This window comes from Calonectris borealis, unplaced genomic scaffold (genome assembly GCF_964195595.1).
Source record: "Calonectris borealis unplaced genomic scaffold, bCalBor7.hap1.2 HAP1_SCAFFOLD_61, whole genome shotgun sequence".
Taxonomy (NCBI): domain Eukaryota; kingdom Metazoa; phylum Chordata; class Aves; order Procellariiformes; family Procellariidae; genus Calonectris; species Calonectris borealis.
The window spans coordinates 974,907-995,971 of record NW_027441467.1 but is presented as its reverse complement, the minus strand read 5'-3'; the positions used below and the strand labels follow the sequence as shown (position 1 = coordinate 995,971).

General features: G+C 40.3%; 1 protein-coding gene across 1 annotated transcript in view; it reads right to left on the bottom strand.

Annotated features, from left to right (window-relative positions):
• LOC142076550 (spectrin beta chain, non-erythrocytic 5-like) overlaps window positions 1-21,065 on the bottom strand; it is a gene marked incomplete at its 3' end in the record, with an annotated part of 83,344 nt that overhangs the window by 23,737 nt on the left and 38,542 nt on the right. Inside the window, exons 32-34 of the mRNA XM_075138848.1 lie at window positions 17,744-17,947; window positions 16,354-16,503; window positions 790-894 (exon numbers count right to left, since the gene is read on the bottom strand). Of these exons, the coding sequence (XP_074994949.1) occupies window positions 790-894; window positions 16,354-16,503; window positions 17,744-17,947 (459 nt within the window). The remainder of the gene's footprint in view (window positions 1-789; window positions 895-16,353; window positions 16,504-17,743; window positions 17,948-21,065) is intronic.

Genomic DNA, 21,065 nt, shown 5'->3' with positions numbered 1-21,065 from the left:
GCACCCTGGCTACTTAAATGAATTAAAGCTGTAGCTCTAGGAGTCCCTGTGCCACTGATCATCCAGTGCAAGGAATCATGGAGCACGCCTGACACCCATGAGTGCTCAGGTTTTATTGCTTTGTGGAAAGTAGGTGTTGGAAGGTAGATCTCAACATAAGCAATCAGTCTGGCAGGGAGCTGGCACGGGTTCTGGGAGCTCATTCCTTCTGGGGAACGCAGGCACAGCCCCAGGTTTGAGTTTAGCCCTAGCCTGGGTGAATTACAGCAGTGGCCACCAGCCAGGCAGATTCTTTTACATGCGGGTGAGCAATTCAGCATCTATTCCAAAGGTGCAAAGAGGCTAGCCAATTTGGTACAGACATTGTATACCAAATGTATATTTAAATAATTAGATGAGTCTTCCCCTTTGACCTACTGTATTTTACTTGCTTTAAAAGCCACTGGTTTTTTTTTATGAAAAAAGCAGAAACTTCTGATATCCATAACACACAATATGTCCTGCTTTAAATATTTCTTCCGGTAAGTCCCACTATTCAACTTATTAAGTGGTTTTCCTGTCTACTGCAAGACAATACAGGCAGGACTTGGGCATGGAGTGTTTAACACTTGTTCTGCACTGCTCTGCCTCTTATTTCACTAAGCTTCCCCATTTTCTCTTTGGTTCAAGCATATCAGGCATATCACACCTGTCAGCAATTTAATGTGTTGCCATATTACCAAAAAAAAAAAACCAAACCCAAAACCATTCTAACTTGTGAGTTGGTAGAATATTTGTCGATTTTTGTACCTTCTCATCCTGTGATGCCAGAAGCTTCTCAAAAGCCTCATGTTTCCTTATCAGTTGCTCTACTTCATCCACAGAGCTTCCGAGATCACTGCTTTTCAAATAAATCTATAAAAAAAGTTTAATATTTTTCTCAGTGGATTAATTATCACATAAACCCGATTCATAAATGTGAGAAGAGGTATTAACTCTGCAGTTGAGAGTACACTTCAGAAGGAAAAAAAGGAACAGAAGGCAACTGAAATTGGATATTAAATAATAGAGCTCCATGGTCTTGAGCAAGAAAGAGAAGCATTAACAGGTCCAGCTAAGGAAAGTGACCTATCACTGCTTATCGCAATCACCAAGTCACAAGGCTGGCAGTGAATTCCAGAGGTCTAAGCCATCCTTGTAATCCAAAGCAAGATCAACTATGTCATGTCTGACAGATGTCTGTATGATTCCTTCTTAGAAGACTTCCAATAACAGAGACTTTGCAGCCTCCCGAGGCAATTTATTCCAGTGCTTTGTTACCTTTACCATTAGCAAGGTTTTCCAAATATCTAACCTGAAAATGCATTGCTAACACTTCACCTCATTACATACTGCCCTTTTCATCACAGAAAGGAGATAATTCCTTTTACATTTGCTTCAGCCTTGTACATGTTTGTAGGCTTTTTGCATACTGGGATTTCTATCTTCTCTAGGCTAAAACCACCCTGATCTGATCAATCATTCCACAAAAGCTGTGTCTTCTTGACTCTGATTATTCTTATTGCTCTCCTCTGGGTTTTCTGCATTTCCACTTATTTTGAAACGGGATTCCTAATACTTGATGCAATAAGTGGCAATAAACAATAAGGCTGACAGAGTGAAGGTAGTGAAGACAGCAGAAAGCTTATGTGTGCTTTCCAAGCTGTAATCTTCCGCATGTGCCTGTGTATGGTGCTTATCTTTTACACAATACCATGAACTCAGATTCACCTTGCAATCTACTGTAAGCTTCAAGAAATTTTTCAGAAGAACTGCTGTCAGGCCAGCCTGTCCCCATCCTGTATTTATGCAGCTGATTATTCCTGAAAAATGTCATAGCTTGCACCTGTACCAAGTGCATTACAGTTGTTATTTTTTTCAGGCCAACTTGCCAACTTGCCTGCATTAATTTTATTTGCTGTCTGTCCTGTCAGTCTCTGATGCAGAAAGACCTTAGTCTAAAATAACAAATGCAATTTTAAGAAAACTGACTGCCCGATTACTTCTCCCATGCGTTCTGTTACATTCAGTTTTGTCAAATGCAAAAGAATAAACAATGTAGTTATCTATTATCAAGAAAAAAAAAAGTTTTTCTGTAGGCCAGTAGGAATTTATTCTTTTCCAGTGGATTTAATTGCCCAATAAGTTTCTTCCCTTATTCAATGACAAGACAACAGCAGGACAAAAACTGCAATCAGAGGCTCTGATGGCACATGATCAAAAATTATGACAAAGTTCACAGTGGAGTGAATATGACTGGACGGACTTTTGGAGTTCAGGCTGCTACAAGGGACTGCATTTATTGGTTGGGAATAGCACTGTGTAATCCATTCTGTGAGCTTATGGAATCGTAAGGATGAGAAATTCCAACCTGTAATTCTACCTGGGTCAAGTAGCAGAGATGGAAGAAGAATTTGAGATCAGTGATATAGTGTGAAAGAATTAAGAGGAGAGAAAAAGTATAGAATCAGTGAAAGAACACAACTGCTAATAGTTTCAGAAGAGGGCTGGTAAAGAACATCATAGGTAAATCTGTGCCTTAAAACCATAGACGTGCACAGGAAAAATAACATCTAGAGAGATCTCTCTTGCTTTGCAAAACATGACAGTTCTGTAGCAGTCTGACAGGGTGTTTTTTATAGGAGAGAAAAGATATTCTTTGGCAGCTACTTTAGAAAACCAGTAATGATGTTAATTGTCTGGACAGAAGTATTGGATGACTGTTGAACCCCACAGGGCATCTTCTGAAGGAGAGGTTTCCCAGGCATGTGTTATGTGCAGGGGAATCCACACCTACTTGTCAGGGTCTGAGGGCACCAACAGGTTCTGGTGGCCCTGACCGTCCCCCCTGCTCCCACCTGGGGGTCCCTCTGAGGCTCAGCCCTGGCCCCAGCCCTGCCGGAGCTGCATTGAGGGGAGGCCTGAGCCCTGCCCTGGTCCTCCTGGACAGACCCCAGATTTCAGTCATTACCTTGCTTTGTCACCTTGATCTCCAGCTGGTTGATGGACCTCGTTACTGTTGCCGCCACTCAGCCCTCCTTGGCAGCTGTGGCTAAGAGGACCGGCAGCCAGACTTGGCCTGACTTTCTGGTTCGTTTTTTGGGAGAGGAATATTTTGCATATACAGGAAAATGCAGAAAAGAATATCATGCCCAGGCCAGATGTTCAAACTGTTCTATACTAATCCATGCCAAGTATCAGAAGAGAGGTGAATAAATCCCAGCACAGTAATCACTGTCAAGAAGAGGGGAAGGCCACTGTACAACACGCCTAAGTTTTTAATAAGTCCGGCCCATAAATCACCAAGATGCCTAAAGAAATACAGTAATGCCTCTGTATGTTAAATACAACCTCCACCAGAAGGCAGATATTCTGTCATGCAAACTTTAATCCTTTGATATATCCTACTCATCAAGTGTATGAAAATCAACAGTGTTTTTTTTTTTTTTGAGTGTTTTTGGATTTGGTTTGCTCTTGTGGAGGCAGATCTCCACACGTGTGGGCTCCAGGTCTGTCTACTGTAACGCTTTGTTAAACCACTTACGATTACCATCCATATTTACACTGCTGTTACTAACACTGACATAAAAAGTTATCGGCTGAATCTAACTCACTCCTGTTCGGGGTACACAAGCATACAGCCACATGCTGCATCTCTATTTTGGTGTTTTAAACGCTGCTTTAAAAGCATTGTAGCTTCTCTGTCATAATTTGTGGTTCATCTACCATTTTTGGTCAAAAAAGATTTACCTGAGGAAACAAAAAATTCCCATAATTTTCCACATATCACTCCAGGACCTTTATTTAGTAACTGTTAGCAGTGAAATGGCAAACACTGTAATACCTGAAGAAATGGTCAGCCATTAGTTTTCCTGCTCATATATCTGTGGTGGAAGAAAAAGGCAAGGGACATCTACTGGTAAAGATGGTTACTTTCTTTGGAAAAAGAGAACAGAGACATCTGAGAGCAGGGGTGTGGGATGGTGAGTCATAAGCAGCTGCCACTGGAGTGCTTAGTGCCTTGCTCTCACTTGAAAATCACTACACACAAATAACACTGAGCATTCAAAGGCCCTTCCCTTCAGCTGTCACAGCAGTGGGAAAAGGTCCTCCTGACTTCTGAAAGCTTTGGACGGGATCCTCCAAGTAGAAGCCCATGCAAATGCTCTTGGGAACCCAGGTTTTAATACTGAGAAAGAAAACTGGTGCACAAAAAGAGAATTGGTGCAAAAGAAACCTGGCTGTGTACGTTACAGGAGAGGTGATGGCAATACGCTTAGAAGAAAGCAGCCCCAGTAGCACTAACAGTGCTACTTGGAGAGCTGGTGAGGTAAAAACTTTCCATTCACCTTTTAAACAGAAATCTTATGACAGCAATCGCTAGAATCAGAACCGCAACTTTTTTTTCATTTAAGCATTTGTTATACCAATCTGAAAGCAGAGTGGAAACTGCCTCCCACATCACAATGCTGGCCTGTGGCCAATTACATCACTTTTTGGCATATTTTTAGACAAGTCCCCAAACTCCTGCTTTGAATGAGACGTGTTGATTTCAAATACAAAACACTGCATAGCTCTCCTCAGGTAACCTACCAGGGTCTCCCACGGCACACAGCAAGTATAAACTTTCTTTCAAGTTTGTTTCTGTTATGGATCATGGCCCATCATCAAGAATTTAATGCTCAGCCACAAAAAGCACCAAAGACTTGACCACTCGCTGTATAACGGACTTGTTTTTAAGTGAAGACTTGCAAAGACGCTTAAAACCACAAAATGGACTTGGCCTTTTTTGAGATTTGAAATGGAGCATGTAACAAATAGCCAAGTTATTAACAATGCAAAGCACAGAAACAGAGGTTTTAACCCTACTTATCTGGAGTTTTTCACTATTTCTGAACTCATTGCATAGATTTAGCCACACTGCCATAAGACCTCTTACATACAAGTTAATGCAGAACTAAATGCAAAATCCAATTTAAAAAAAATGTTCACTTTAAATAAAATAGTAATTTAAACACACTTATGTGACAGCACAGCCCAGCTCTAACTTTTGGAGAAATACTGAATGAAACATTTTAGTCATTAGTATAACTATGGTCTCTGGATGCCACAACTTCACATTTATACACACTGAAAGCTGACACAGCCCCAAAAGAAATTTGTCTTCCAAGAAGTGTCATTTTTATTTCTCCAGAAGAAAAACTATTTTAAGCATTTGTGCAAATCCACTCCTTTCTCCTGCTTCTTCTCTTCACAGTATAACAAGCTCCACAGATTTTGCCCCCCACTGCCTGCCCTGGGCTTGCTGCTGAGATTGCTGGAATTCGACTGAAAATCTTTCAGCTCTAAGCATGTAATAAACCCCAGAATTACTCTCAGTTTTAAATGCCTTCACTTAAAGCATGCAATCAAGTCCAAACTCTCTGTCCAGATAGATAACAACAAGGTTTGATTTGACTTACTTCTGATAAAAGTAAATACAAAAAAGAATTAATGCAAAAAAAAATTAAATTTGTTTTAGCAAAGTAAATAAATGTGCTTAATACCATGATTATATACGGTTCACAAATATGTTGTACTATGCTTCATTTCAGTTATATATATATATATAAAAAACTTTCAAAGAAGTTATAACAAAGTATCATACTATAACCATAAGTGGACTGAAACACTGAAGTTGTTTATAAAAAAATACATACACCTTTTCTACCATACTGACATCACTGTATTATTGGCCTCTGACCTCACAATCTAGATGTAAAATTCTGATGCTATATGTATTTAAAATTTCCTTCCCCCCTCCCACTGCATGCTGTCTCATCGGCATAAGAATATAAATATCTGATATTGGAAATGTATGCGGGAAAAACACAGAGAGAAGTCAGTGTTTGTTTTCCCATAACTGCTACAATCCCTTCCTCCCACCTATCCCCTCCTTCTTTAAAATTCACAAGCTCAACCCCTATCCTGTAAGTAGTAGGTGTTAGACCAGAATCCTATGCCCATACAACATCATCATTAAAATATTTACTTATGAAACATTTGTCTGAAGGCAGACTAAATTCCTTTTAAAGTCCCCATAGTTTCACTGCTAGAAACTTTGCTGGGATATCAAAATTTGAGATGATGTGGCGACTAAATTCCCTTCATTTCCCTCAGGAAAGGGTGGTACCCCTCTTTTTCTAAGGGGAAAAAAAAGTTATTCCTTCCTACACACTTAAATATTTTGGGTTTTGAAAAGAAGTATTGATTTTAAGAGTTACAAAACCAGGAATTAGCCATTTAGAAATATAGCATAATCTGACAAGTAAGAAAATAAAACCAGTGAAACAGAAAAACTACACTGAGGATTTGTCCCAGGTCCCAGACTGACTAGCAGAGAAGAAAACCAGTTCTTGGCCCTGAAGTCTTGAACCTTCAAAGTGCTGAACATGATGGCCCAATTATGCAAAATCTGTAATCAATCACATGCATAGCATTGAGCATGTCATGTTGATAATAGTACTCTAATAGTTAAAATGAAACACTTATTAATTGCTTGATCAGATCACAGTGCTCAGCTTCATTTAGGATGGATCAAGCTGTGGCTGCAGCCTCGGTGACAGCAGAACATAAGTAGCTTTCTGATTGTCCCATAAGTCATCTCTAGGGAGTGGGAAATGGCAGGAAGCATACAAAAAGAAATCCACACGTCTTGATTAAGACAACTTAAAACTTCTGTTTGCAAATGTTCCTAGAATGGAATGGAAATCTTCACCACTCTCCTCCCAGATCCAAAGGATGCAATGTTGACAGCGATAGATGGACACCATGCACCCTCCGTGTCTCTGTGAGCTGAAGACATGGTGTGAGCTGGTATGTTTGTCAAAAGGCTGTCAGGGCATACACTTTTTAGAGTGCATGTTTCCTGAGAAGGTCTCAAACCAGATCTTGCCCAATGGCTAGAAAGCAATCCTGAGCAGCAAACTGGATTCACTGATAGAGAGAGGCCAGCCCCAATCTCCACAGGATGAAAGGGTGGACCAGCTATGTCTGAATCATGTGTTTTGATAAAGATTGTTGGACTTGGGCTTCTTCTAAATTCTCTTACCACCTGGATAGGCATAGCAGTCCAAGGGGTGGCAAGTATCAGGGTGATTTTGGAAACCTTGTGGTGAGCAGGTGTTAGACCATCACATGGAGTCTTCCTAAACTCTGGCCTAGATGAAGGGTGGTTCTGAAAGACAATTAGCTCTGGATTTAAATCCTTGCTTGTGACCTCATTTCCACTAGCTGAATTTTCTCTTCCAGTCAGCACAGCTGGGGACAGCCATATATCTCTGGAGACAGTCTCCTGGGGAAGGCCAGTATACTTAGAGGAAGTCACATGAAATCTTGTGATTTGAAGGGCTGGAGACCCACCTGAAGGAAAGCCTTGTTTTGGTTTCTGGGACCCTGTTGGAAGACCAGCTGGAGTTTCAGGCACCTTCTCTAATTGTGGCATGAGCAGACTTGAATGAGCATGACTGCTTCCACGGGAATCTGCTTGAAAAGGCTTTATCGTCAAACTGCAAGTTGAAATGTAAAGCTTCATTGAAGCATGGAGGTCTGGCATTTGGACATTGCACTGGCTACAGCCTTGTTGGGGTGGGAGAGAATCACAGGGTTCCAGGGATGCATGCAGATTTTTGCCACGGAGTGTAGAAACAGCTGGGATAGCAGACAGATCAACGTCCAGGCGTGATGTCCAGCTTGGTGGAGCTTTGCAGGAAATGACATCAGAGGGCAAAGATACAGCAAGCTTGAAGGGATCGTTTTTTTCAGGAGAAATACAATGAACACTTTTTTCTCTTTCTGAATATCGCTTGTAAGATGCAGATGTTGACCGAGTACCAGAATGCCCATATCCATGGCCCCGAGAGTCCCTGGGAGGACTGGAACACCCGGATGTCTCATCAGAAGGATTGACACAGTGACTAGTGCTCCCAAAACCTTTCCTCCAGTCTGTGTGTGCCAGGATGACATCTAGCCTTGAACAGTAGGCTCCAGAAGACGCACTGCTTGGTGGTGAGCTGGCATTTCCAGGAACAAGCTCTGCAACTGATTGACCAGCGGGAGGACGCCAGGCTGATGCTGGCATCTTTTGAAAAGGCCTGTCCCGCACAGCAGATTCAAAAGGAGGAGGTGGGGTCATTCTGCTGGAAGACAGCATCACTTCCACAGTGGAGACATAGGTTGCAGATGAAAGTTTGCAGCGATGGTCCCTGCATGACATTCTGAAGCTTAGTCCTAAACGATGCAAAAATCAAAGCCACAGAAGCTTGCCTTTCCCCCTGTTTTTAAAACCAACTCCTAATCCTTTTTCCTTTGGCACTGGAAATTTCCATTCTTCCTCTGAAGCAAAGGAATGAGAGATGAATAAACATTCTCCAGGAAAAAATTTATAAACTAAAAAAATCCACATTCAAAATAAAAATGCACAGCTCTTCTAATACTGCTACCACCGCCTGTCACATCTGCAAAGTGATATGAGAGTGGGATGGGCAGAAAGATAAATTACGGAGCATGAGGCTCTGCTCCCTGAGTGTTCTGACAGTGAGACTGCAGACAGAGTACGAGGAAGCCAAAAACGCCTGCCAGAGACAGCCTGCGAACTCGCTGTTATTTCATCTGTGAAAAAAAGGAAAGCAGCTAACCTGAGCAATGCATCTGCTGCTGTGAAAAGGTTAGAATGGAGCAGAGCGTACTGAACACTGCTTCTTCTCAAAGCAAAACCGATTTTTTTTTCTTCCTTCTCTTTTTCAGCTGTTGCTTGTCTGGACTCCGAACGGCAAGATCTCAGTTCGCAGGTCTTAAGAGAGTTTCCTACAACAGTTCCATGCAATGGCACAACGGAATTAATAATTAAAAAAACATTTAAAATGATAGATGTTGGCCTAATTTTCTCCACATGTGCTCTATTTTCTTTAGCATAGAACAATCCTAGACTAAATTCTGCAGAAATCCTTCGAAGGTTTAAGTAACTTGGATGTAATATAAGATGCTGGCATAAAGTCAAACCTGTCACACTGGCACAGACAGCAAATGAGAGAGCAGTTCTCGGTAGTAGTTCTTAGTTTAAAACACTCCTCTGTTGCCTTCTTCCTTCCCCTGTTCCTTGCTGCTGAGGGAGAGACTTGGTCTAAGGCATATGAAGTACTGGGAAAATAGGATCCAAAAATTACGGGATGAGGGAAGCTGCTTTCTTACATACATATTTTGCAGATGTGCAAAGTGAAATGCACGTGACTGAGATTTGCCTCAAACACAAAAGTCAGAAGAAACACAAAGAGTGGAGAGATTGCTTATATTTATTTGCCTTATAGGAATATTTTTTTGAATGTGTGTTTGCTTTTGTCCTTTCTGAAAGCAGCAAATGACAGTATTCCCATTGGGAAAGCGGTCTGGGAGTCTTCAGTTGATGTCTTGGCTGAACACTTTTTGAAAATGTGTTTAAAGGACTGCTTTCCTACCCTCCTGCCTGTCTCCCTAGGGAGCAGAGTCTGCGTCACTATGCAGCCGCATTTTAACTCCATATAGTAGTAATAGAGGTCCATCCAAAAGGAACAGATTCCTCTTCCAATTGTTCTTCAAATGCAGAGAAGTAAAATACAAATAGTGACTGAAGAAACTCAGTTCACTGTCAAATTGTATATATTGATCCGTAAGGCAGATGGTGGCAGCTGCAAAAGACAGCTTTGTGCTTGCTATTTCTCCCTCATTTAGATGGGAGTCCTGCAGCACAGGAATAACCCTTTTGAAGAATGATCACACTTCGAGATGAGAGAACAAAAGCAATGAGGTATACTCTGGGAATACAGGAATTCCAGCTGTAGAGGAATCAGAACAATGTTGCCATTTCAATTCAGGGCCAAGCTGATGCACTGCATATTAAGCAAGGACTAAAATCCAGTAGATGTGGAGAAGAATTGTGGAATCGGGAGTTTTGGCCAAGATCAGATAGGACTTTGGCCTGTGCGCTGAGAACTAGTAGATGCGTACATACGCCTGGGAAAAGACCTGAACACCTGGCTTAGTTGTCCCTTCTGTAAGGAAACTGTAAACATCAAAATGAAAAAGCTCTCAGCTAGGGATGCTGCTTGCAGTCACCCTGAGGTGTGGAAGCCAAAGAAGAATTGAATAAAGCAGAAGAGGTGGCCTAATGAGCACCAGCTGATTCAAGAGCCAAAACAGGTGAAGGGAGTTATGAGCAGACATGTGATCGTTGCCGGAAGGAAGATATAAGAGAGGCAACGGAGAGAGACAGAGGAGCGGTGCAATGGAGAGAGAGGCAGTGGGACTGCCCTGTTATGATAAAGGCTCCAGTATTGTAACAATAAAGGATTCTGTGCATGCTTATGTGAGAGTCTGTGCAATCATACACCACAAATGGTGCCCGAACAGGGACTGAAAGAGGAAAGTCTGAAGAAAGAAGGTCTTGAAGAAAGGAAATAGAAATATCCGGTGGTGTACCCCTGTTGAGCTGGTCGGAGGATAGACAAAGGAACAACATATCAAGCTTGATTCATCACCGGTCGCAGGATGATTCAGGTGAGCAACCACAGGGAAGTTATATGAACGTTATACATTAGTCATGGGGCAGTTGGCATCTCAGTCACAGAAGTTTCAACTTGAAATATTTCAATGTATTTTGAAGGAACAAGGTTTTAAGGTCGCTCCAATACAATTGGTGAGACTCCTTGTGTGGGTCCGAGAACATTGTCCTTGGTTTCCTTCTGAGGAAATCATAGGGTGTTATGATTTAGCCCTATGGCAAAAGGTAGGAGAAGAACTACAGATGAGGAAAACTTTGCAGTTGGAAGTTCCAGAAGGAATGTTGATTTCCTGGCGAGTTGTGTATATGGCTCTGCAGAAGTTGCGTCCTGCAGAGCAGGTGTTGCAAAATGTGACTGATTCAGCAATACTGGAGGGAGAATCAAAAGATAGGAAAGATTTGTTTGAACTTGCGCCAACGGCAGATGAAATTTTACAGTGACAGAGACTAAAGACACTTTTTCGGTCTTCCATTGTGAAACCAGCACCACTCGTTCCCCCCTTCCCCCCAAGAAAATCTGCTGCAGGGATTTGCACCCCCCACACATATCAGCCTTTAGGTATGGTAAAAAAAAAAATAAAGAATGACTACACCATTGCTTCTGTTCTAAAAAGCTAAAAGAGCCCTGCATACAGGAAACCACTTCCCCCCTCAGTTGCGATGAGATATGTCTGTATTTTTTTGTGTTCTGTTTCAGTGATGTAGAGTGATCCTAAATCTAACACTTGATCTTCCTTGACATTGTTGTTATTTTTTGGTTAGAGTCTGATGTTCTAGAGGAAGGTGAACTGTGTGATGGAGAACAGGAAAGGTCTTTGTATTAAAGTGTTAAGTTTGTATAAAATCTATAAAAGAAAATAGGTTTAGTAAGTTGAGATTAATATTTGTAAGTTTGTATAAAAGAAAATAAGTTTAGTAAGTTAAGCCTTGTATTAGAAGTGTTAAGTTTGTATGCTGTTTTGTCATGTAGAATTGATCTTTGTGTTGTAGTGTAAATAATTTCTGTAGACTGTAACGTTATATGATAAAAGAAGATAGGTTTAGTAAGTTAAGATTAATATTTGTCTGGCTAAAAAGGAAATAGGTCTTTGTATTAGAAGTCTTAAGTTTGTCTTTGTATTAGAAGTGTTAAATTAAGATTAATATTTGTAAGTTTACACATTGTTGAAAAACTGTTGTTTTGAAGATGATTCACTTCAATTTTCTGAATGCTACCAAACTTTCTGTTTCTTTTTTGTGGAAAGTATTCTGGCCAACTCTGATCAAAAAAAAAAAAAACACTTTCAAATCTGCTTTGTCATCTGGGGGGATGGATAAATCAGATGTGAGGGAATGTAATGCTTCTCCATGCAATGCCTGTAATTTATTGACCTGGCAGAGTGCTAGAGTATGCTCATTTACCATATGAGGTGATTAAGGAGGTAAGCAAATTGATAAAGGAGTATGGGTTACAGGCTTCATTTACTATAAACTTATTGCAAGCAATAGGGGAATCATATACGATGACTCCTTTAGATTGGAAGTCTATACTATGCCCTGTTTTGTTAGCGGTGCAGTATTCTGTGTGGTTTTCTGACTATTGTGAACTCGTTCTTGTGAATATAATGGACAATTTGCAACTACCCTATGAACTGTTAGGTGAAGGGAATTGGATGTCACCTGCTGCACAAGCTGCCTTGCCTTGTGAAGTGCTTACACAGGTGGCTGATTTGGTTATGAAAGTGTTAAGATGAGTGTTGGATTTTGGCAAGCAAGTATTATCATTCACTATGATCCGGCAAGGGACGCAAGAGCCCTATGTGCGATTCTTGGATCGATTACAAACTACTAGACAATGTCAAATAGAGTCTCCTGAAGCTGTTGAGTTGTTGCTTTTTCAGCTTGCAATTGAGAATAAAAAAAAGGGGAGATGTGGAGAAGAATTGTGGAATTGGGAGTTTTGGCCAAGAATAGATAGGACTTTGGCCTGTGCGCTGAGAACTAGTAGACGCGTACATACGCCTGAGAAAAGACCTGAACACCTGGCTTAGTTGTCCCTTCTGTAAGGAAACTGTAAACATCAAAATGAAAAAGCTCTCAGCTAGGGATGCTGCTTGCAGTCACCCTGAGGTGTGGAAGCCAAAGAAGAATTGAATAAAGCAGAAGAGGTGGCCTAATGAGCACCAGCTGATTCAAGAGCCAAAACAGGTGAAGGGAGTTATGAGCAGACATGTGATCGTTGCCGGAAGGAAGATATAAGAGAGGCAATGGAGAGAGACAGAGGAGCGGTGCAATGGAGAGAGAGGCAGTGGGACTGCCCTGTTATGATAAAGGCTCCAGTATTGTAACAATAAAGGATTCTGTGCATGCTTATGTGAGAGTCCGTGCAATCATACACCACAAGTAGAAGGTAAATTCCTTCCTGTTCTTCCATGAACAGCAGCATATCAGCCTCTTCTTGCAATGATTTGCTTTCTTTATTGATTTTATTCCATAAATTCTTCAAAGATACAGGTTATTTTGTGTGTAAACACATGGAGTCTCTGTCTTCTCAGCAGCATAATAGCCTAAACCTGCATCACTCTGTACTTATACTCACTGTGGACTGACACTGCTCTGGACCCTGAGGTGATAGCCAACATTGCCAGGTCTCAGATCAGTAGAATTGACTTAAAGACAGCAAAATATGGTTTAAAATGAGCAGATAGCAGTGGAAATTGTGAAGTACAGCTGAGATGTGCTTTCATCAATACTCTTCAGCTCTGAGGCAGGCTGGTGTTCCTGGGCAGCTTCCTTTTCTTCGTGTACTTTTGCTTAGTGTCAGCTGTGGGTTAATACCAAGATGACAAGAATGGACAACACAGGAGTGAGTCATCATGTTGGAGGAAAGCTAGTAATTCTTGAAAGGAAAGCTGTTCACAGTGTCGGCCTGATTGGTGCATCCGGAGTAGTGAGAGTTGAAACTCATCCTGAATGCTCACAGCTCATCGAGGATCTGTTTGTTTGCATCTCTGGATATGAACAAAATCGGTCTCTCTTCTTCCCACCTAACAATACTTACACGTTTCCTGGATTAAATTGGAGCACTAATCCATAACAGTCTTTTCTAGGCATTATGGTAGCTCAGTGATGGTAGGGACTGTGTCAGTGAAGGAGGAGACATATGGCTGACACTGATATCCAGATAACCAATTTAGAAATCCATGGCGTTCTGTAATTTCCCTGGTAGATTGCAGGTAGATACTTGGTCATTGACTACAATATCAGAGACATTTTTCAATAAGGTCACACCATGGTGACCTACTTTTCCATTTTATAACAGTAACTCTGTGAGCATGCAATTCTAATTCTTTATAGGCACAGACCTCTTACAAAAGCAACAGTTTTTCAATCAGTTGTAATCTTCTGAGGATTAAATATAAGCAAAAATGAGAAACAAATGTTTATGAATCTTCTTTCCATAGCTAGAGTCTTCTTTTCAACTTGAGTGCTCTTTTTTAAAAAAAAAAATCAGATGCAGAGGGAGGTGGAAGTAACACAAGAGCATACGATGACTGTGGCTCCCTCATTCTCTATACTTACATGGACGAGACCAGCTTGTCATTACACCCCTCTGCTTATTTTCTTGTCATTCTCCCTGACCATAAAATACCATCTGTGCGAAGGGATGCTGCGAGGGCCAGCCAAGTATCCACACTTTATTGTTCCACCTTCTGAACACTTAGAGTGAGAACAACTGAGTACCAGACTCCTTACAAGTTCATAGAGAAAATGCCACAAGAGAAAGGTTCTGATAACAGAACCGCTCTTCGTGGTCCTCAGGGTCACAGCCTTGATTCTCAGGCTTTGCCTTGGCTGAAGAAACTTGTGGCAGAGGCAGGCACTGTCGTTGATCCTACCAAAATAATTTACCCAGTCTATGATGAACACCCATCCCTTTTGTGGCAGTCTACCTCACAGCATATGGCAATGGTAAATTCATCTGAATAAAGAAGTAATGTGAAGTACAGTTTACCTGTACACAATGTGCTGGGGGCATACGGAAATTGCCACGTGCAACCCCTTTCATATAAGAGTAATATAGTCTTTTGCAACCAGGACTCATGACTGAGGGGCAAAAAGAAACACTAACTCGTTATAGCTTCGTATGTATTTACCTCTGAGGTATATACAGCAAAGCAGATGCCATAGTCACAGTGCCTCTGCATGTTGGCTGATCTCCATTTCATGAAAAGACAAAGAATACAGTGGCCAAAATTTTGTAGAGTTTACATTTTCCCTGATGATGGTCCCCATGCAGGAGCTTAGCAATAATGTATCACTGCTTGGTAGGGACTTGAGATAGATACAATGCAAATTGTGCCATTTGCTAATTAAGCAACAAATAAAATGGGCAGAACTATGTAATATTTTACTCCAGAAACCTGAACCTAGGTGAAACTCTCTTGGTTTCATGTTTCAGCACAAACTCAGAAAGCAGGCCATACTTGCCAAGGGTGTCTAATTGTAGGAAATTATGAAGATATGCATTTCCTTCAAGGAGTGAGGAGCAGAAGGCTTCAAGCCCATGTGTCCCAAAGGGTTAAGTATCACTGCATGGCACAGCTCAAGGACAGTGTTCCAAAAGATTTAGTGCCAGTGGCAAAGCACTGGTGGAAAACAAGAGCTTAGCACAAACCGAGAGCCATTATATTATGCTGCCAGTGGTCTTGGAAATTAAGAATTATTTTTCCTTCATAAGAAATGATCCAGAGGTACAATCTCCTTCAGCTTTGCTTCAACCCTTCTGTTTGGCAACCTTCAACCCATCAATGTGGTTTGCATGCCAAGTCTCAGCACAATTACAGCAATCTATCAATCCATGAATTTGCACAGAGTGACTGGAAAAGACTTCTGAATTCTGCACTAGGTTTTGTAATAGCAGATGTCAGGCCTCAAGCTGGAACCTTTTTAAACAGTTCCATGAATCCAGGAAAATGCAAGAAAGACAAAATATAATTTAATATTGGTGAAAAAAAAATCTATTTCAAGAGCTGCAAAATGATGATAATAAGAACAACCTTCTGTCTCTTTGCATTAACTGTATTAGCCCTCTCTTTTCATGAGAGGGCTTTTTTCACTAGCTCGTCTTTCTCTACTGCATCAAACAGAAACTAATATCCCTTACAATCAAATCCTTTCATAGTTGTTCTCCACACTGCTATCAACTCCCTTGCAGAACTGAGAAGTCAATTCCATTTCCTGGATTAATTCACACTGCCAACATTCATTTTCCACTAGTTGCATTTCCCCAGCACTAACCCTCAGCCTGGGGTGAGGTTTCCAGCAACACCTGCAAAGGAATCTCCCTGTCCTCCCTTCAAACCCTCTTTACAATTTCCCTTCTCTCTGAAGCCTACAAAACAATTTGCCAGTGGTTAAGCAATTGGTATGCCACGATCTGTTTGTTAAGCTGACTAATACTGGACCGTTGTCTCCCTCTTCTGTTGTGGCTCTCATCTGTTAGCTCTTATGTTTATTTGCAATGAATTATCTTTCAGGCAAGGATCATCTTTTTGTTTCTGGTTCCGCACCTAAGCCCCAAAAGAAAGCAGGGGTCTTGTACACTGCTACAGTCTCCAAGTGATACCACAATGCAAATAATAACAATAAAAAGAGTGTCTTGTCTATACACAGACTCAAGGATTTCAAGTTGTAGGTGAACAGTAGTGCCCCTTTTAGTTTGGAAGAGTTCAAATGCTTCAAGAGTTCAATTGCTTATTTCAAGTTCATAATTCACGTACCTCCTGTGAATTCAGGAGCATGTCCAGGTGATCCCAATCCTTGTAGAACATTTGTTCTTGGTGTATTTTCTCCAGCCACTCCTTCTTCTGTTTCCATTCATTGTATACATTTTCCTTCTCTTCCAACAGAGCCTGTAGCTTCTGCTGAATCTGAACACAATTTCCAATGAAAAATTCATGTTGGTCTTTATACCCCATGGAGCAGGGTAAGGTGGGAGGAGAAAGGATTAAGTAGGGTAGTGGATAAGCCCCTTAAATTGCAACAAAATTATCAAACAAAAAAAAGTAAAACGAGTTCTAGCACTTATATTTGGGCAGAGAGATAATCAGAGGTGCCTCATTTCAGGAATGGAGGAGCACCTCTTACAGCGTATATAGCAGTTCAAGCCAAGAGCAAAGGTAGGTAAGTGTTTCTCAAGTGCACCTTCTAGAATTCAAATCCTAATTCTCCATTATGTTTAGTCATAATGGTGCAATTAATAATGGTAGCACTTAAAATTGGGATAGGACAGATACTTAAGTTATCAACATAGCATATTCTCCTAATCAGTGAATACATGCCTCAATGTTACACTTCATGTAATTTCACCTTCCAAACTCTGTATATCCACAGGCCTTTTATAAATGATTTTTCCTACATTTTTCTACAGGCAAAGGACTTTACAGTCAGGAAGATAGTTACTATAGTAATACATTGCAATATTCAACAAATTTTCAGGAAATAGCTTGGTCAGATGGGAGAGTAATTTGCACGAACTCTGCAATTTTCTGAAGATACTTAAGAGACACAGTAACGAATTGTCAGGGGAGAAGTAAACTAGTAGGTACTGGAAAAGAAATAACGCTGTGAGAATCTTAGAAGCTATTTGTCTTGAGTAAACTGACATTTTCATTTCCATCTTTCATTTCTGGGGAATTAAATATACCAGCATAATTCATTAATACAGAAAATGTTTCAATTAATCTTTAAATTCCCTCATATGTTTGAGCGTTTTCGTTCTTTGGTTGACACGTTTTCGTCCATCCTAGTCTGGTATGGATATAGCACTGTAATGTGAAACACAGTATTTGTGTGAAAACCCAGTTTGGGAAGTGGGTAGAATTATCTCCATTGCTCAGAACATAGCGAACTTCTCCAATGAGCCCAGCTTTGCTGCAGCGGGCCCTCAGGAGATGCCAGCACTCATCTACGACTGAGGTAGGAAATGGAACAGATGTTTTTGTGCCCAAGCTAGGTAAAACAATGAGGCAAATGTAGGTCATGCATATGGATATGCGTGAGTGTACACATGCATTTGTATGCTTACAGCGCAATATGGTATAGAACAATAGTTACACTGGTATTGAGTAGCTGAATGTGTGTGACTGAACTCAAATGAGTTTCAATTACCTCTTTTGATCCCATTTCCTCATCTTGCAAGAGTGACTGTCCTAGCTGTACAACATGATTATACTTCTCTTCGCGTGCTTCAATCTCTGTCAGTAGTTGTTGATGCTGGGTAAGTCTCAGGCTGCTAGTAGATATGTCGCGAATAGTCTCTTTGGCTCTCATTTCCCTTATTATTTCTGCTGTCCATGAGAAATAGTCCCATACCTGGAACCCAAGAAAATGTGAAAGTTGAAGCTAGAGCTCAAGCTTGGGTTATCAGACAGGAAAATCATAGGCTGACTTGTTCAACTTTAAGTGAATAACAGGTAATAAAATCACAAGTAAGAAAGAAAATATTTCATTAGGGCTTAGAGTACTTCTATGAACTTTACAGGGGTGAATAACATGACTGCAGGAATTTCTACATACTGTGTTAAATCATACATGTTTTGTAATATCATAATTATAACCAAACTCTGTCGTATCACATCAATGACAACATGATATTGTTTATTGCCCTTTAGTCCATTCTTTAAGTGTTTTCTGGTGTTATTCCTTCACAGAGGATAAAACAGTATCACCCTGTTTTTCTGTGACTTAGGTTTGGCTAATATAAGTCTATTCAAAACTTAAGTTGTACATATATTCTAAGATGACAGTGAGAATTTTCAGGTGAAGAACAAATGAGCTTACTCTAATAGAGGTGGAAAAAAGCCAAATCACAGGTCAGAAAAAAATTGCTTAAGCATATCAGGTATGCAGATTCAGCTCCTGGTTTGTGGGACTATATGACTGAGATTGGCACAGAAACACAATTCTGGAAGGAACAAGGATGTAATGCTAGTTTACTTTCAAAATCTAAGGAACCAATAAACATATTTACAATATCTTAAAATATCTGAAGCATTCAGCTGAGGCAATTATAAGCAAGAAAATTTTTAAACAAATCTCAGAATTATTTCTGATTATGACTAAAGAAACTTGTGCAAGTAAAAATAATTTGACATTTTCTGTGTGTCTTTCTCTGCACTTGATTCTGCACCTTCACCAGTCCACTTACTTTAGGCATCTCATTTGAATCTGTAATACGTGTAGTGCTCTTATGTGTCATTTGATAAAAAATAGGACTGCAAGGGACTGTACTGGGGATTGTATGGGATGATTAATTAAGTTTTGTTATAGTTTAATTGTGTTTGGATTAGTCGATTCAATTCTGAGGTGGTAAATGGTCTTTTAGTTTTTAAGTGTATTTTAAGACTGTTATGTAAGTGCTGAAGAAAAAATGCTCTTTTACTGCAGAGAACTAGAAATTTTCTCTTGTGAATGGTTGCTGACTTTTCCACTCAAGGAATCTATGTAATGGAAATAGCTTCTTGCCTGTTCTGTTTTACCCATGGATTTTTATCCCTATCATCAAAATTTTGTACAGCTCAAAGCTGGCTGGTGAACAATTCAGCCAGGAAAAAATATTTTCAGAAAAGCACCACGAAGTTGCAAATGACCAATTTGGGGTCCCAAGAGTTTAGGCTTTAAAGCCAAGATACTCTTTTCTGAAAGCCAGTGAACACAGCTACTAAATGACTCTTTAAAAGGACTTTTTAAAGGGGCCCATATAGTGCACACGTGTTGACGTCATTTTGATTTGCAAAACTAAATCACACACTGCTGGATGTCACTGTAGACACTGACATTGCACTTGGCACTGCAAATGTCTAAGACTCCCTGAGATATTAAGCTAAGCATTAGGAGAAAATCCATAAATCTCAGGATCTCATTTAATGCAATGGAACAAGTCAAGAGCCAATAAGAGGTAATTGGACTGCTACTGCCAGCAACATTTAAGGATAGACTAGGCATCAGTCTGCAGGAAACTCCTAAGCAGAGCCTGACTGAGACCACACAGATCCTAGCACAAACTTCAGAACAAGAACTTCAAACCATTCAGAAATACTTTGAGTCTATGCCTAAATTCCTCTTCCTTGACAGAGCTTCTTGGAAGATTTGGAGCCCTCTGCTGTTATGGTGTGTTGTCAGTTAGGGCCAGCTCTGCTATTTAATCAGACTAAAATTGTACTTGATGAGATGCAAGGAGATACACTAGATGATTGTGCAGAATTCTCATTTTATGGAAAGGCTAATTTGTTTTTATTTCACTTCTGAATCTGTGTACTATTTCATAATTAAAAAGGCCCATGGACTGCATATGAACAATACTGATGAAAAAAGTACACTTTTTTCAGCTGTGACTAACATTAAGTTTGTGGGCATCTTGGCTGAAAGACGAAAGGGAGCAAAGTTGCCTCTTTTCGCTCAGCAATTTGGGGGATGTTCTGCAGCAAAGCAGAACAACCCTAGAGCTACTGAGATTCTTACAATTGTTAGACATGGCTGTATAACCCTGCCTTGTCCCATCTGGGCAGAAAGACGAGCTTACCAAATTTGCGGAACCAGCTCTTTACTCCTTCAGGAATTATTGTCAGGAAAGGAGGTGAAAATTGAGAGGATCAGGAATACTTCTTGCCAGCAGACTGACACCAAAGAGACAGGGAGATGCCTGAGGCATAATCCCATCTAGGCATGTCACTGAGAATACAGTCACCTGGCTTTGTCATTTTGTTTTATGATGTTAAGAAAGCGCATTAATGACTGTGTAGCCTTCTCTATTAAGCACTGACAGATCTCTATATTTTTAAGGTGTTCATTGCTTGTAAATTTACCAATGCAGATGAAAGGACACACTGCCAGAATAAGAAATGGGCAATAGATTTGCCATTCAGATCACAGGATGCATCACAGATTTCAGACAAAATTCAGAGCAAAGTTATTTTGTATGGTTCCAGCAATAAAAAGAAAGAAGCACCCTCACCAACAGGGCATTTTCTATCTGAAGTCAATGACTAAATTTACGAATTTCATAAGTTATGAAACAAATCAATAACAAAGTGAACTCTGAGTGACTATGTTTTAATGGATAAATCCATCAAGATTCATGTCCTGATGAAGATTCCCCCAGGCTGAAGACTTCCAGAATCTAATATATGTTAGAAGAATACATACTAGAAGAAGTTTGCCTTGTTCTTACTATCATCCCTAGATCACTGTCAGAAAGATAGTGGACAAATGAACCTTTCACCTACATTGGTAGAGCCACTCTAATTTTCCTTAAGTCAAATTCTAATTCATTTTATTTCCCCATCAACAGTTCTGCACAAGATAATGGATTCTTAACAGTTAAAAACCAAACCAACCAAACCTTCAAAAAACCAAAGTGCCATAAACATCCTTTATGTCTAACTGTACAATATATTTTTTGATGAAATATGACAGGCAATGTTGGTTTGAA